Genomic DNA, 18,360 nt, shown 5'->3' with positions numbered 1-18,360 from the left:
AGAAATATCAGTATCAAGTAAGTGAGCTTGATGACTATCCAGCTGAAACATTAATCAAAATCTGAAATGGCTATGGAAATCCTTTAATGACAGCACATTAGGGAAAACTGTAGATCTACCTAAAGAAAAACGTTTGTTCAGTTCAATTCTCCAGCCAGGCCCAGTCTCGTCAATGGCTGCATTCAGACAACATGCTAAACAACAGTGATGTATCCACAAGGATGAGTTTGGAAGCAAGATGCAATGCATCCAAATTAGTTTCTCATTCAGCCATGGAGTTTTCTCAAGTTCATGTAACTCTTGGTCAGGACAATTCTTGTTATAATCTCTTCTTATACCAAGTAATTTACAAACAGCAATAGACAGAAATCACAAAAATGGCATTGGAATGGCCCACAATGAAAATGAAAATAAAGCATAAATATTACGGCGAGCACAAGAGCTCTCAGTTGCTGAGGACGAGGTACAGTGCATGTGTCTCTACAGTGTGTCATGGAAAGCATCGATCCACAAAAGGACAGGCTTTGCATTTATTTGGGTGTCAGGGGAAGCATGAGAATGTGCTTCTTTCTTGTGCTTATCTTTGCTTCCCCTAACTGTATATAAATAGAAACAGCTTCATATTTTCTCCTCCAGGTTCCTTACAGCCTGATCTTAATTACGTTCACTTGGAAGTATCTGCCGTTGATTTCAAAAGAAGCAAGGAAGTGTGCTTCCAATTTCTGCCTTTTTCTACTTGGGAAAATGGCAGGCTCCTGGAACATAACCCACTGAAACAAATGACTTTTGTGTTGCTTCTGCTCCTCCCTGTGGGATGCACAAGAAAAATCTCTGGATTTGACTGAACTTCTGTTTCCAAACAGTTAACTATCTTGCGCTCTGAACTGTCACTTTTAAATATCATTTAAAAGGCCAAAATCACATTTGGTTGGCCGAGGGATGAGAAGAAGTGGAGGAAGTGCCATTCCACCAGTGGAAAGAGAAGGCCTCCAGCAGAGTCACACTTACGATGCTGGAGATCCTCTGGTATGGCCTGTCAGTTGTGTTCCATCGGTGGTGTGGTCTGAATCATGGAGTTCAGGAGGCATGTTGGGGGAGGTCATGGACCTACAGGATTTCAAGTCCCCTCGTTCCCCTGACACACTTCCCCAAAAGCCCCCAAACTATGTCACCCCTGGAATTGGTGTTGTTGACCCCCTTCCCCACCTGCGGTCCATGAGAGGGGAAGGAAAGAAACAGAAGATGCCAACAGAGAGGAAAAGCCTCCTGTTCAGGCTATAGCTACTCAGCAGGGCTTTAAATGTGGTAGCTGGTCCATCATGGATTCTCCAAACACACAAAGGCAACAGAATTGCTCTGATCTGGAGGAGAAAATGGTGGAGACTTTTTTTGTTTTTAGGCAGTTTTAACCGTTCTCATTGCCACAGCATCAATTCTCCTATTTATCTATAGGCCTTATTAACTGGATTTGCAACCTTTCTTGTAATGGAAAGCTGTAAGAATGCTTAACTGGACAATATTCCCCCATTGCATTGCACTGCCTTCCAAAACACCCTGTAGAACGCAATGTTATTTGTAAACATGGCATGCATTAGCAATTTAAATACTCAAAGAAAGCAAACAATATATGTACCCACGTCTTTAAACTGATCAACATAGCATGCAGCATTGTCCCATTATTAGTGATACATTTTTTAAAAAAATACATGCAGGTTAAAAAACAAAGGAAGATGAGGTATGATTGACTAGATGCAAGTCTCAATATCCATAAATGTGAAAGGTACCTTGCACTCATCTATTATGACAGAGTTGTGGGCTGTATAAACACACTGATTTGAGTTGTTTTCCCTGTGGTTTTTCATGTCATCATAAATGGACTGTGTCTTGGTCATTTCAATATCTTCGTGTCCTTTGTGATGGGCATCAATGTTTTCCAACTCTGCCTTGGAGAGGTGATAGACAATGCCAGCTCCAAAGGAATCGCCCACAACATTGACAGAGGTTCTCATTCGATCTCTGCAATAGCAAAACACCAGCAGGATGTTAAAGTAGACCTGAGTGTCATATCTTACACCTAAAGTGGTTCCTTTAACCTTTACTAGCTTTATGTTCTTTTGAACATTTGAAAAAGAATTATAGTCAAGAGATCTCGTAATTTGCATCACCCTGATGCTGCAAAGGAAAAACTGGGTAGTTCCCACAGTCTCTTGGGATTTTTGAGAAGCTGCACATGCTCATTTTGTACAGAGAAATCCAATCATGAAGTGAAAACAATGTGGCAACTCTTTTTCTTTTAAAGGTTCGTCTATGTAATCAAATAGTGACATGACTGTAGATTTTGTCCTACTGAAAAAAAATAGGTAGATGACCAATGCCGAACCTTCTATAAACAGGTGCCAAAATAGCGTTCAGCAGCAGGTCAGTTATAAATTTCAGTTAGATTGCATGAAACAATCCACTTGCAGCACCCAATCCTTGATGTGTGGATATGAAGTATACATTGTGAAACACTTGCCCCAAACAAGCCTGGCATCTGTAGGTGTGGCGGTTCACTTACTACCAGCCCAGTTTTAATAGGGGTCAGAGAACCTTTAATTCAACTGCTTCCCATGACGACTGTATCTGTGTATCATGGCAGCCAGTCATTGTGCCAATCAGGTGGTTTTCTTCAATCCACAACAATCATTTTGTAAGTTTGCAGTGAGATGGAGAAACATCCCCCTTCTGTGAGGTGCTGCACTGCATACTGAAACCTTCCTATGTGGAGAAAGCTACCATAGAAAGTAATTTCAGACAACCTTCATGGTATGTCCATTTCATTTACATAGGCCCTCATTGTTTCTCAATTTATTATTTAGCACCAGGCCTAAGTACTAAAAATTAAAATGTGATTCCCCCAGGCGTTTTTCAGACATAAATCATGGTTTTTTTGGCTTGGTTTCACAGAACTCTAAAAGGGAAGAAAAATCAGGTGTTCGTGCTAAATTTGCAGTGGTAGCTCTACATTTCAGCAAGCATTTTAGAAGCTGAACATGAACCATTTACACAAGAAGGCCCTTTCTAATTCTCCATTTCTTTGGGCATAGCATCTCTGTGCTGGAGACCTTTCTGTGACATTTGCTAAGCTTGTCAATTTCCCCTTTGGAAACTTGCAGTTCTTGGCTACCACTAATGACTCTGGATTAATTCCAGCTGTGGACAAATAACAATGTTCTTTAAAATGCCATTTTTGTTCACTTTGGAGTGGAGGAACAGCAGGAGATCAGAACACTTAAAAAAAGATTTCCTTGTGAAGTCTGTATATATATCTTCCCTACACTAAACAGAGCAAAAGAAATAAAATAAAATCCAGCAATCTAGACATAACATGCATAACAGCAATACTCTTACTGGGGACATGTTCTTACTATTTCTTCTCTCTTTTTTCTGTTTCGGTGGCCTAATCCAGCCTGCCAGTCGATTTAATTCAGCCCCCATGGCAGTAAATGCCCTGGGATAAAATCCAATAAAAAGCTCAACAACTTTGGGGTAAACTTCAATCCTCAAAAAAGCTTAAGAACATTTCACAAAAAAAATTCAATTTCAATTCAATTTCATTTCAATTTCAATTTCAATTTCATTTCACAAAAAAGCTCAACAACTTTGGTCGGCCCTCACACTTGGTCGGCCTTCACATCAAATCTGGTCCTCTTTGAAAAAAGTTTGGGCACCCCTGATCTAAGTAGACTAATCATGGGCCACTTCACGTTTAAAACCGGTGCACAGAAGACCTGTCTCAGAAGAATTATTTTTAGGGTGAAATAGCCTTTACAAGAAAAAGAAGAGAGGAAGGTCTGTATATTACATGACCATACTATAAAGCTGCAATTATTTCTAACAGTATTTTATTGAGTATTTTGTACAGTGCACTCTTAACACACACAAACACATAGTAAAGTGAAACTAATTTGAAAGAAGGCCTAGGGAAGATTGTGTGAATCAGTGTGAAATCTCTCAATTATTTCTCAGGAGATGCCTAGGACTGTGCTGTGAAAAGCCCAGATACTCCCATCAATTCCTCTATGGCATTAATTCCACTATGGAAGGTTTGAGCTCCTTTTCCTTTGCGCTGCCATGATATTGTCTTGCTCAATCTGACCTTTTCTAAAGAAGCAAATGTCAGCAGCACAATTCGCCACAGGGCTTACTTCAGGGGACAGGGATTTTTTACCACATGAGAATGATCAGAAACACAATGGTAAGCCCTTAGCCCTACCCCCTCGTTAACACCTTGCCTCTGCAGCTGAATTATGGCTTTGTCCATTCAGGAGGCAGGACGTCTCCATCAAGTGAAATGTTTTTACTTCAATGACATTTCCTTGAAACAGCAAACAACCACATGCTTTAAGTTAACATCCTCCTACTGTCTGCAAACAATGCTTGCCGATTTCTGCTCCGCTCCAATTTCGCTACAGTTGGGTATCAGAAACAATCTGAGTGCATTTCCTTTAAATGCTTTGTTGCATAAACATTAGTCAGCTGCTGCACATGCAGGAGTGCTTCTTGCAGCAAGCATTATTGATCATGAAGGAGTTGACACCTGAGTGGGTAGTTAAGCCACAACATCACTGTCTGGAGAAAGGTAACAAGTTTCTTTAATGTTACTTACAAAAGCCAATCTACAGCAACAAGTAAGCTGATGTCCTGTGTGGGAAGGCCCACTGCAGTGAGGATGAGAAGCATGGTCACCAATCCTGCACTGGGTATACTCGCAGCTCCAACACTCGCAAGCGTAGCTGTCAGACTGTGAAATTAAACACATCCACTTGTTTAGCTGGGCCTTCTTTTAGTTAGTGTTTCTCTTACAAATATGGGAACTGCTTGATCACTCCAAGTTCTGTAGGAACACATTCCCTGTTATTTCAGTGCAGCCTCTAATATCATAATTTAGAAGATTTTGACTGAGTTTAGTTTTATTAACACACCAGTCTTTTGATTTTGCAAAATAATAATAATAATAATAATCATTTGTTTTCCATAATGATTTTTGATTAAAGCAATATGTGATTCATTTAACTCATGCTAACTTGAGTATATTTATTTTCCATTATTTATAATCAAGTACAATGAAAATCTCTACACAACACATTAACACTGCCTCTGAAACCAGGTTATAGACAGAAATCAAGGTCTGCTTTCATGTCTTACAAATCCCTACACAGAAATTACTTCATGTAGAAAACTGTGTAATTCCCATGTAGGCTGCAATACGTGATGCTCTACTTGGGAACTGGCAAAAGCAGCCAAGGCTTTTCACTGTTTATTACAATGGAGGCTCACAACTTTAAACTGCTTTGCAATAGGCAAGGTCTGTAATGTTCATGTTTTCACCATCTCCAGTGTAGGGCAAGAAACCCACCTGACAGTGACTATCTGTCCGCCATCCAGCGCAATTCCATTCATCTGTGCTATGAAGATAGCTGCCACAGCTTCATATAGGGCAGTCCCATCCATGTTAATAGTGGCCCCGACAGGCAAGACAAATCTTGTCACACGCTTATCAATGCCCAAGTTTTCTTCAAGGCAGCGAAAGGTAACAGGCAGTGTACCAGCACTGAAGGAGAAAGCAAAATGAAAGGTTACAGGTAAAATTCAGACTTCCAGGGACAGATAGCTCTATTGACACTCTGGGCGAGCAACCAGGCATCTTACACACACATTCATCAGGTCTCTGTCTGTCCACAGTTCAACGTCTGCCTCTTCCGTCCTGGAACTGATGTAAGCATGTAAATTCTATGGTTGTAAAACTGCTTATGCACAGTGTTTTGATCAAAGCTTGTGCATGCCCCTGAAGATGTATATATTTTGACAGTTGTTGAATGAGGGTAAAACCAGATGTGACAACATGTGCCATTAGAAACCAAGGCAGATAATTTATTTAAACAACCCAAAATTGATAGCAGGCATGATGGAATATTTCATCTGAAGCACAGGAACCCTTACCTCCTTAGTTACAATTCCAACAAAAACCATACCCCTCGCATATGGCAATGAGCCACAAAGTAAAATCTCACTTTGGCTCCAATAAGGTCTTTAGTTTTTAAGTTGCAGGACGATTTTTTGTTGGGAATGACAATCTTTAGTTGCAGGACAATTTTTTGTTGGGAATGCAGCTGGGGAAGAAAAAATTAAACCTCACTCCCCCATGTTCAGAAGAAAATCCCTCCCCCAATGCATGATATTGTACAATATTTTAAAAAACTCTGATATGATTTCTAATAACATAACTACTCCTGGTTGTCATAGGGACTAAAGAACTCAGCGAAGAAAAGGTCAGTTGGCAGAAGTGCCTTGGGAAGAGAGGGAGATGACAGCTTCCTGTTAGCTATAGTGGGGAGTGGGGGCATATGTCTGAAACCTGAGAAGGTTCTGTTGGAAAAGCAGAGAAGATCATGACTAAAAGTCAAAGTGGAAAGCCTTGCCTGATTGGAGAGAGATCTCAGACTTCTAAAGAGGAAAACTAGAAAAGCCCCAGCAGTTATTGGTGCTAAAGACAAGTCTAGGACTGGATTTAGGGCAGGTGATCTAGGCCTGGGGTGCTGGGCTTATGGAAGGATTTCTGTCATGAATGATCTCCATTCACCTTTGTAATCGTATATGAGATGAATCCCTCATCATACGAATTGTCCATCCAAGTTGTGAATGGACTAACAAGGCATTTAGATGTTATATAGTAAAATGACCAGTGCTATTTTTCTAGAAAAAGAGGTGCCAGAACTCACCATGAATACCTCCCTCGTTCTCTTAGAGTGGCAATGGCACCACCTGAGGGGTTCCAGAACTCAGTTCAGGACTGGGGAAAAAGCCCTGAAAATGATACTTCCAATGCAGTATTTTATGGTCTAGGACAGCCCTGGAGAAGACTTTCACCCAGCCCCCAGTTCCTGCAGGCAATCCCTGAGGGAACAGATGTCACCTGAACCAAGTAGCTGGAATCACAGCAGTTAATGCTATGAACCAGGTTTGAGTTTGTGGGCACATGAAATCCAGTTTACACCTTTTCTTCATTTTTAGGTTAATTGATCAGCTCACAGGTATTGCTAATCCACACAATAAGTGTTCACACATTCAGCTGAGTAAGTCTTGTTAGCAAAGTATTTATAATGGCCCTGAACGTGTTGCTAACTCTGCATTTCATATCAAATACCTCGAAGCAGTGCCTAGCGCAGTAATCCATGCCTGAAAGATGCCCACAAAGAATGAGAAGGGATTTTTCCTTGTTACCACGAAGTACAGCAAAGGCAAGAAGATCCCTCCATGGATGATAAGGCCTATGATCACAGTTACCATGTACATTCCAAGTTGCCTAGCAACTACTTCCAGGTCCTTGATTGCAATGATTTTTCCACAGATGAGGCAGGCAATGCCCAGTGGCGAGTACCTAGAAGAAAACGCGGCATTAAACAAGAATGCAGTTGCAGAAGTCTGTGTCTCAAAACAGAAATGGCATCATAAAGGCAGTTGATAAAGCTATACCATGCAGCTTGAAATTACCACCTTTTGATGGAAAACCTTTCAGCCCCAAACACCCCCACTATTGAATGATGGGACCAGGGGCTGCATGGCCCTATGCTGCAGAAACTGACACTATCCTGTTGGCTGGATTCAGTCCACAATCTTGAGGACAGCTTTGAAAGTGGCTGACTGATAGGGGACCAGATCCACTTTTACCTTTTAAGAAGCAGATGGGGGTGGCTATCAGCCACCGGAGCATCTTCAGAGCTCTTCTGCCTGAGGATTGGCACGTTTGAAAACTGATCTGTGCCTTCAGAGGTGAAAGTGCAAATAGGCTGGCTTTCCGTCAGCACAAACTGCCAAATTTTAAAGCCCTTTTGAGACAGGACTGATGCATTTTCCCCTTTGTGTGCAGGGGGTGCTGGTAGCAGTACTTGATTTATTCTGTGTGTCAAGGGCTCTTGATAGAAGAAGAAAAAATTATCCACGCCTAATAGATAAGCACTGTGAGAGTGGCTACAACAGAAGCAGTACTGAATTATTAGAGCCCTGATAATTTCTTGGACCAGAGAAAGCCATTCCCTTACAGTTCCTAAAAGTCTAGTGGTGGCTTTTGCCAGACAGTTAGGATGGTTAACTGACTCAGCTGAGCTTTTCATTGCTTGTGCCAGTACACGGCTTGTGCCCAGACATTAAAATGTTTTGCAGACCAGCCGAAAGCTTGCTTGCTGAGAAACCTAATACATGCTGATAATATCGTAGAAGCAAGCCTTTTGTTTGATTGTTTTCTTTCCTATGATCCATCCCCTCCAGCAGTTCATAATGACACCACTTAATGAATGGGTGCTTGCCAGACCTCCCACAAAGAGACTCACTGGCCCTGCCCATACCCAGGACTCAAGCTACTGAGAAGCTTCCAGCTGGGATTCCATGCAGACAGGAATAGAGGTGAAGGTTTCAACAATGGCCTTGAAGCAGGAGTGGCTACCCCATGTCCTGTGGGCTATATCCAGGCTCCCAAGCAATTTCTGGTGCCTACCCACCAACCAGGGTTACTGTGTCAGAGAGCTTTATTTATTGTTGATGGTGATTAATTTTGCTGAGCAGCAGGTGGCTTAAAGCAATCTCCACTCTTATGCTCTATATTAACTTACTGAAACTTACTTTTTAATAGAGAGATAGATTTAGGAAGCAAAACTGGAACTGGGCTTTTTAAAAAAAGGAATGTCTGCTCTCCATCTGACCTTCTCATGAACCATCCAAGCATTGCCCAGAAGCAGCAAATCAATCAGAAGCTTCTATGAGCTTCACACAATCCCCATTTTGCACAGTTTTCTCAGGTGCCAGGCAGTCTGCTTCCTGAAATGGTCACTGAGGATAATCCTTAAATAAGGGTTATGAAACATCCTTAGCAGATGCCCAATTTTGTTTTATGTCATTATGGTGTGCACAAGAGTTTCATAAATCACCAAAGCTGCTGGAGGGGGTGGATCTTTTCCTAAGAGAGTAGCCATAAATAATAGGAAAGAATGTCCCTTTGGATATGAAATAAAGGAATGTGTCTCCATAGACTAAATGTTCTCTTCTATGCAAATGAACAAGAGTCATGGGTTGAAGGTAAGCCTTCTGTTGATGCATCATATTAGGAATCGGTCCCAGCAGTGATGCAGGGACAGTGGCTGTGTGAAGATGAAGTTCTTCTGGGGCCAATCCCATGTGTTCTGATAGAAGAAAGCCCTGAGCATCTGCAGTAAATTAAATATGCAAAAACATAGCAACAGCCTCATTTGATTCTCTGACCAAATGTGGTGTGGTGTGGCACTTCTGAACTTGAACTGATGAGACCTCAGCTCAAGCATCCCATTAACTCCCCAGGTTGAGTTTGGTCCAACCTCACACATTCTGTTCTGGCTGCCTAGCTGTTGGGGGGGGGGGACTCTTGTTTATGCCATTCTGAGCTTTGTGGGCTAAGGGCAGGATACAACTGTGAAAAGCAAACAATTGAAATAATTGCTGTAGCTTCAGACCAATATAGTGAGGTAGGTCATGCAGAAATTACAGAAAAGCTACAAAATGATGTCCAGAATACAACTGGATTTAGTGTGTCTTGGCAGATGATGACTTTGACTCACCACATAATCATGGTCACCAGCTTCATTACAATCTCATTCAAGATATTGAAGAAGTCCACCATCATCTTGGCTTGTTCTCCCATCTTGCCCATTGCAATACCAAAAGCAATGAAGAACCCAATGAGTCCTGTTGAAAGAATGCTAAAATATTAAACGCTACTGAGGCTCTGTCAAAACGAAGCACCCACACTCCTGCAATCCTATTAATTAATTAATCAAAATATAAATAAATAAATAAACCTTGCTAAATCAGGCTTCAAGTCAGCTCAGACTATTTTTGTGTCATGAACATGTTGCAGAATACACCCCCAGTAAAACACTGGTCTGGAAGGGCCCTAAGTGTTCCTCTACTCTCAGGAGAAGCTTTGGGGGGGGGGCACAAGGAACAGAGTGGGGAAAAGATAATGGCAAATTTCCCTTGCACAAGTGATGCATGTGATACAACCCACTGCTATTAATATCTTGCTGTAACCTGTTATATGATGACTTGGTGCTCTTCAGGTGTTTTGGCCCATAAGTCCCATCAGTCCTGCCCCATGCTAGGAAGAACAGTGTTCCTAGGAAAACTCAAGCATGCACTGTTCTTATTTTATCTCCTAACAAATCTATCATAATATAAAAGATTGCCACGATGACCAAATGATATAAACATATGCCGCTTGTAGATGGATAACCATTCATCTGTATATGTGTGTAAATGCTCAATGATTGGCAGTTCTATTTTCCTGAACAGATTTGGATTCTCCTGCCACCATACAGATAAACAGAGGAGGATACGCAAAAATGAATATGTAAATGTGAGTATATGTAAAGGATATGTGATATGATTTATTGGACTTGAATATTGCTTTACATATATTTTAAATTTAAAAGTCTGAAGGCATTTTACAGCATATATAATATGAATGAAATAAAACATTTAATCATTTAGTTAGCGTTCTTACCTTAATGTCCCAGGGTGGGTTATGACAAGATAGCAATATATTCAAAACAATGCACAATATTGCTACAAGAATAACTGTGAAGCACACATACACTAAAAGTGTTTCCATACCTAAGACATTCATGCCATCCTTAAATTCGAGGCCTTTCTTAATGATTAGCTGAGGTTCAGGCGTCACTTCTGTTTCATTCAACATGTCAAAGATGGAGTCTGTTGCATTGGCTGGTTCATCGATCTCTTGAGGGACAAGCACTTTCTTGGTTACCGTTTGAATCTGAAAGAATCAAAATACAGGGCTTCAAATTCAGGTGTAAAGTTGCCTGCTACATAAGCAGTGCAAAGTCTGAGCTTGAAATCTCCCTTCTAAATTTCTTCTGGCACCTGCCCTTGCAAATCACCAGTGCAACTAGGTAAATTTAGACCCTGGACTTTATTGTCTTCAGCAACCTTGCACAAACACATTTACATAGCTCTATGTTACTGCAGTACACAATTACACCATTTGCTTCTTCCCCCATCTCCATTCCATGCTTTACAAGAGCTTTTGTATCCTTGTTATGTTAGAGCAAAAATTAAACAAAAAGCAGTTTGTCAGCCCTAATAAAAAAAGAAGTACTTTGAACATGTGCCGTTTCCCATTTTAAAGAACTCATTTAATTAGCATCGTCATGACTACAGAAGGAAAATGTACTGTGCTTCAGCTGCCCTGATGATAAACTCGAGATTCAGCACGATTTTGTTGTAGACAAAGAATAATATATATTTAAAGTAAAAATAACATGAGCATCTGTAACCATGGACATGCTTGGCTGCTGCCTAACTATAAAAGGATGTTAAATTAAAGAAGGAAAGGATGCCGTGGTGGTGGCGAGTGAGAGTCCCAGCATGCCCTTGTTGGCCGAGATGCTGATGCAAGGCCTGTCTGCTACTGCCTCCATCACCTGCTGCTCTCTGGGTGGTCAGTCAGGGCTATTGTGGTTTGGGGAGCCCTGGACATTGCCAGTTTTGTGTATGCACCTTGCTGCTCTGTGCTAAGGTCTGTGGACTGAGACACAAATCCAACTCTGCCATTAGAAAGCACAACAACACAAGACATCTCTGATCCTTCCTAAAAACCACCCTTGGGGAAACATCACTATAATAAAGCAATAACTCTACCCAAATCAGGAGGGAATTATATGGGAGCAAATCCAAATGCAGGTACAAAGACTCCCACAATGTTTACTTTCATCTTTGGATGTACAGTGGTACCTCAGGTTAAGTACTTAATTTGTTCTGGAGGTCCGTTCTTAACCTGAAACTGTTCTTAACCTGAAGCACCACTTTAGCTAATGGGGTCTCCTGATGCTGCTGCGCCGCCGGAGCACGATTTCTGTTCTCAACCTGAAGCAAAGTTCTTAACCTGAAGCACTATTTCTGGGTTAGCAGAGTCTGTAACCTGAAGCGTATGTAACCTGAAGCGTATGCAACCCAAGGTACCACTGTACTAATATTTTTATCTATCGTTTCTGTGAGAAGTAGATAAATAGTTTGGGTTGTATCAAAGAAAGTAATCCCATTCACACAAGGATGAGCACATGTACGATGGTATCTCCCATGCCTGTCATCCCTCTGTGCTCCCCAAAATCTCTTCTGAGGCCCCCCCAAGCTTCCAGAGCATATTTAGTGGGGCACATAGGGAGAGGAGAGGAGGAGAGGGAGGGAAAGTTTCATTGAGCAAGCAGGAGTCTTTGTGCAAACAGGACAACTTTGTTGTATACAAGCCATAATCTACGAAGTCCATTCGAAGAATGACTTAAAAGGTCTAGCTGGCAATGGAACAGAGGCAGAACTTCTAATTCTAGTGGATATTCAAAAATAGGCTACCAGTCATTTAAAAATGCTGTGTGTCCTTCTTAATATGCAGTGGGAATGCAAGGCATTCAAGTCTGCAGGAGGTACTTCCTAAAGCGTCTGTGCAAAGTTGATTTTGTCTTGCTGAAATCACACATGCAGTTTGCTCAATGAAAGGGGAAGAGTTAATTCCCCAGACAATTTAGTCAGATAGCAAAGTTAGCAAAATCAGCCAACAGTTATATTTGTTCTTTCTGCTAAGCTGCCAGTCATAGCGGCATCATGAATGATTAAGGGAACAATGCAGATTACGCTAACCATTTTACTACATTCACATCTTATTAATAATCTAAAAAAATGTGCTTGAGCACCCTGCGGAAATGTGTGGCTTTGAAATGCAGCGAGCAAAAGCAGAAGCTCTTAAGCAAGCCAAAATTCCTACATATTTTCATGGAGCTGATTATTATCTTGAGAATTCTGTCATCTTTAAAACATTACAAAGGCTCTGAGAAAAGGAGAATTTCCTGCAACTGAAGGAAGACCTTCTTGGAAACAAAGCAAAATTATGAAGTTTTTGCAGCCTTGGTGAGACCAGGCCTGTCGTTATCAGGGACTGTCACATCAGGATTTATTCTCATCACTAAGGCACTGTATGCAGCTGTGGGAAAAGCTTTAGTCACACTGACTTCCACCTGTTCTAGTACGCGCTGAGTCAGTCATGCATGCCCAGTGCAGGCTGGTTTTAATTCCTGGTATACTGACAGGAACCATAATAAAAATTCAGTGGCTACAAGTGCAATGTCCCAGAATGTGCAAAAATGTCTGGGAGTCAACACAAGTTAGGCTTTCCTCCCCTGTAACTACAATACAGGCCCTTGTCTTAAACTTCTCTTAACAACACTAAGGCTTTGATACGCAGCTTGAAATTCCATTAATTTGTATTAGATACAGGGCGCTCTAGTTCGTCTCCTCGTCAACCAGTCCCTTCCATTTGATATTCTGGACAAAAGTAGACAAAATGTTAAATTACTTATTGGACTCAGTAACATACGAAGAGCCCTGCTGGATCAAAACAAGAGTCCTCGGTCCCATGTCCCATATCATGTTCTCACATAAGCCAACCAGATGCCTACAGGAAGCCCACAAACAAGCAGGACATGGAGATATTTTGATCTTTCTGGAATAAAAAAGCCCAGCCTCAAATTTCTCTTGCTGTATATTTGGGGATGGGAAATGTATCTCCTGAATTTCTAATTAACTTGCACCTGTTAAAGTCACAGGAAATGGAAGAAAGTGCTAGTTCAAAGCAAATGAAGGCACTCTGAAAACTCTTGCAAGCTGTGCAGATTTGTTAGGAATGAGTCAAACTCACCCTGTTGAATTTTCAAAAGCTGATAGGCAGAAGCAGCTGATAAAGTGGCTTGCTAGGTAAAACTGCTAGCAGAAATCATGTGGGAAGAGAGGAAAAGGTAAATTCCTGACCTTGAACCTGGAACCCTTTGAAGGCAAAGTTCTAACACTCAGCTACAGCCCTTCCCCTAGAGGTGCATTGCCATTTAACTGTTTACCCAGTACCTATGCTAGGCAGGTGATGAAAATCATTGAGACAAGGGCTTCTATTGAGTTCCCTGTAAGCCTATTTGGAAAACATTTATTCTTGAAACAGAAGGCTGTATATTATGATTATGGTTATGATTATGATCACTACTACTACTACCACAATGTGTGGGATCCAACAGATGGCGAGTGCAAAGTTTAACTCTTGCACAGTACAGTGGTACCTCGGGTTACAAACACCTCAGGTTACAGACTCTGCTATCCCAGAAGTAGTACCTCGGGTTCAGAACTTTACCTCAGGATGAGAACAGAAATCATGCAGCGGCGGTGTGGTGGCAGCAGGAGGTCCCATTAGCTAAAATGGTACCTCAGGTTAAGAACAGTTTCAGGTTAAGAACGGACCTCCAGAACGAATTAAGTTCGTCACCAGAGGTACCAGTGTATAAAATTAAAAGTTGTGCTAGAGCCTTACCATTAGGCACCAGAGGAGGTGGGAAGTCCCACTGTCAGTCATATGCAAGTGCAGAGTTGAAGAGTGGAGTTACCCCTGCTGATGTCAACACCCTGCACTCAAATCTGAGGGATTATCCATTCAGAAATTGCACCATCTGGCCCTAACATTAGACAGAGTAAACACCTGTCCCTCATGAAATGGCAACAAGTGGTTAGCTATTTCATTATTTTTTTTAATTGTATTTCTGCAGTCAGAAAGGGAGAGATGCTTGTAGAATATTCAGTCTCACATGTCAAAATATCTTAATAATGAATATTATGTAACCCAGCTTGCCAGGGCATTTCCAGTTCCCTCAGGCAACCAAATGTCTAGGGCCCAGACCAATCCCTACCTCCAGTTCCTGGTGCCAAAAGGTGAAAGTGGAAATTCCCTTTCTCCCTCTACTGCTTTGCAACCACCAGCAATAGTATTTCCCCCCCTAACAAACGACCTCACTGGCTGCCACTGTTGACAGGTATGTCTACCTGCAGGAGGCAAGTACTGTTATTCTTGGATTTTTCTAAAACCACAATTCTCAACTTTTTGAGCTTCAAGGAGGGTTTCGTGCTGACACAGGATTCTTGGAAGAGTTCAAGGGTGACACTCAGTTCATACAGAATACTGAGCCTGTTGTACATCACTGTCCCTGCAGGTGAACTGATAAGGCAAGGAAGTTGTTTTTCTTGTTGAGGGACCCTAGAAAGTACTCCAGGATTCTGCAGCCACCACTATGAAAACTAATGTAAGAAATGAAAGCTATTGTGCAGACAGGCAGTAAGAGTGCACATGATGGGCCTCTGTTGGCCACCAAGCTGAATCTAACATCTTTCCTAGAAAGGATCCAATAAGCCTTTTCCTTACATACAGGTAAAATTGTATACATGATCAGATAAAACAGGAAACATGGTTGTATAGATTGGCAAATTCATAGGCCCAGAAGAAAGAAATTTAGCCATTTGGCCTAATGTCTGTCTTAAGAAGGTTCATAAGATGGTACGTACGGCAAGGGATTCTTTTATTTAAATAAGTAAAATTCTGGAGTTAAAAAAGGGTCGAAATGCAAATTTTATTTGTTGGGCTGCCACTTGCTTAGGGCTGCAAACACGCTGACCTGTGAGTAAATGCCAATGAAAGCTAACGGCTCAACTCTAACCCTTACCACAGACGCAACCCAATAGAAGGGGTTGTGACAACCATCATATCCAGAGCCCAGCCAAGCATGCAGGCTGGAGCTGGAGCTGGGGAAACAGGTAGTTGTCTACAGTTGTCTACAGAGGCGGAGCATCCTGCTCTGGTACCCGGATCGGCGCTCGTCCCAGGGGGCATGGCACACCACCCGTGGGAGGCATGGTGCACGTCTCAGGGGTGTGTTGAGCTGCCCGGGGGGCGTGGTGCACGCCTGGGGGGCGTGCGGTGAGCGGCGCACGCCCTGGGAGGTGCTGCCAATCAGAGGTCGGCATTCTGTCTCCCCCCCTTTGGAATGACACCCGGGGCATGCTGCCCCCGCCTCAGAATGCCCCTGGCTGCTGCAGCAATCACAACCAATGACACCACATGACAGAACCTGGATCCGAGGCCAAGCCTGTCTTTCCCCACTTCTGTAGATCGTGGCTGACACACAGTGTGGGCAGGGAGTAGTATTCTGCTAGCTTTTACTCTGAGTAGACCCATTGACATTAATAAACATGTCTAAGTTAGGTCCATGACTATGGTCTTTTGCCCAACTTGGGGCTCCCGCTCACGACCTTGAGACTAAGAGTGTCGTGCTTAACCAGCTGAGCTATCCATCTTAACCTTAACAAATACTTGACCGAAGTGACTGTCGACGAACAAAGAAAGCTCAAAAAAATAGTGAAGTAATTGAAAGGAGCTGCTTGCCAGAAGACATTAACATTACAATCACCCTGAGATTTATAAAAGGAGTGAGAGTGCCAATATAAGAAGTTAGTAGCTTGCTTCCCAGTCGGCCCATTTAGCCAGTCTTTCAGCTTTCTACCAGTCAAGGGGGCGATTCCCACATCCTGTTAAGCACAATTAACTGGAAAGGGAGAGACCAGTGCAACAGAACACACATTGTTCTACTTTTTGGAACACACTGTCTACCCATGTGACTCTCCTTTTGATGATACCGTGAATAAACATGTCTTTCAATATTATAAGCACCGGGAGGGTGATAAAAGGACTGATGGGGCTAATGTAAGTTAGCTACTTGCACCCCTTTCAGCCCACTATCCTATTCCTCAGCTTTCTACCCATTGAGGGGCCCAGTTATCACTTTCAGTAAAATACAATTAGCTGGAAAGGAAGAGTTCATTTCAGCGTTTAATGCATGCTGTTCTAATTTTGGGAACGTACTGCCTCATATTTGACTCTTCTTTTGATGGTATATCGAATAAACATGCCCTTTAAAGCTACTCAGATTTGATTACAATTCTAAGCACGTTTACATGGAAGGTAGCCCCACTATAATCTGTTAACTTTACTTCTTGGTAAACATAGTTTAGGACCAGGCTTTTAGGTGGTCCTGGGTGCAAGGAAAGAGAGAGGGAAAATGCAGCTAGCTTAGTTCTGCAGCAGTTTGCATCTGTCTCCCTATGTGGTCCTGTCCTTCCTCTGCTCCCCACCCACACGGTACAGCCTAGAGCTACGACCTCAGATAACATAGCACTTAAAATCCTTTAAATGGTGCCATTCAGGCATACTTAGCAAAGGTTTGGCAGTGGATCTTGTTGGATCATAAAAAAAAAAAGTCTGTGTAACTGTCAAATAATTTAGCTTCAGGAAAAAGGCTGCTCATACATGTGTGTAGAGCTGAAAGCATGAACAACATGGCTAACATTCATACCACCCTTTAAAAAATCATGTTAATATACTTTTCTGATGAAATATGACTACAGCCTGAAATGTTTATCTACTTAGTAAGAGTAGAATAGGCAACTGCAGGAAAAACTTCCTTCCCTCCCCAGCAATCACCCTGTGACATGCCTCACCCCTAAGTAGGTGAATACACCCACCATAGGTTTGCTCAGTGCCAAGAACTTTTGACTGCTTGGGCACTTTTCTTCCATTTCCCCCCGTGCAACAGTGGCCACGGTGGCATTGTATTCTCTAAGCAATGTGCTGAAGAATAGAAACAGCCTTCAATGCATCAGATTTTACAGATATTTCTGTATGAATAATTATAATATATCCCCAGCCCTAAAGTAGTTATTTGCTGGAGATGAAATAAGGATAATGCCTCTTTATGTCTTTACAGTGTTCTATAATTACTAACTTCTGGACTATATAAATATGATTGTACGGAAAAAGTTAAAAAAATTCAGAGAACATTCTTTTAAATTATATTCCTATTACATGGAAGCAGAGAATGGGACAACAAAAATGGATTCCATGTGCCCTAATGCTGGCTAAGGGACTGATAGTGATGAATTGGAAGAATAAAGATATGATCCCTTTTAATCAATGGATTGACAACCTGACAACACTCACAATTTATGAACGGATTGCTTATAGACACAGGCTTTGTGTGGATGAACATATTGACATTTGTTATGAGTTTATACAGAATGCAGTAGGCTATTAATAACCACATATGTAGTAAGATAATAATATTGTTTATATCTATATACCAATATGTGGAAATGTAATTGATTTTACTAATTGTATTACACTGTACTTTCTGCAGTTTTATTTTCCAAACCCTTCTTTTCTTTTTCTCTTATCACTTTATTTCTTTATAAATGAAATTATTATTTTTTAAAAAAAATAAAAATAAAAAATAAGAATATACCGTATTCCCAGCCCTGTTAACTGAAATACATGAAAAATAAATGTCTGGGTGGAGTAAGATATAAAGCATGCTCTGGTCAGATATGTATGGCCCAAGACATTTTGCTTCCTGGGAAGCA

The 18,360-nt window shown here is 41.6% G+C and overlaps 1 protein-coding gene across 3 annotated transcripts in view; it reads right to left on the bottom strand.

The window, feature by feature from the left end:
- SLC1A2 (solute carrier family 1 member 2) overlaps positions 1-18,360 on the bottom strand; it is a 92,300-nt gene that overhangs the window by 4,670 nt on the left and 69,270 nt on the right. For all 3 annotated transcript variants that reach the window (XM_079951664.1, XM_079951663.1, XM_079951665.1), the window contains 6 exons: positions 10,681-10,843; positions 9,627-9,753; positions 7,187-7,420; positions 5,399-5,593; positions 4,649-4,783; positions 1,785-2,016 (listed from right to left, as the gene is read on the bottom strand). In XM_079951664.1, the coding sequence (XP_079807790.1) occupies positions 1,785-2,016; positions 4,649-4,783; positions 5,399-5,593; positions 7,187-7,420; positions 9,627-9,753; positions 10,681-10,843 (1,086 nt within the window). The remainder of the gene's footprint in view (positions 1-1,784; positions 2,017-4,648; positions 4,784-5,398; positions 5,594-7,186; positions 7,421-9,626; positions 9,754-10,680; positions 10,844-18,360) is intronic.

The sequence above is a fragment of the Podarcis cretensis genome, assembly GCF_951804945.1.
Source record: "Podarcis cretensis genome assembly, chromosome: 1".
NCBI lineage: Eukaryota > Metazoa > Chordata > Lepidosauria > Squamata > Lacertidae > Podarcis > Podarcis cretensis.
Note: the sequence above shows the minus strand (reverse complement) of the source record. Positions and strands in the feature narration are given on the sequence as shown.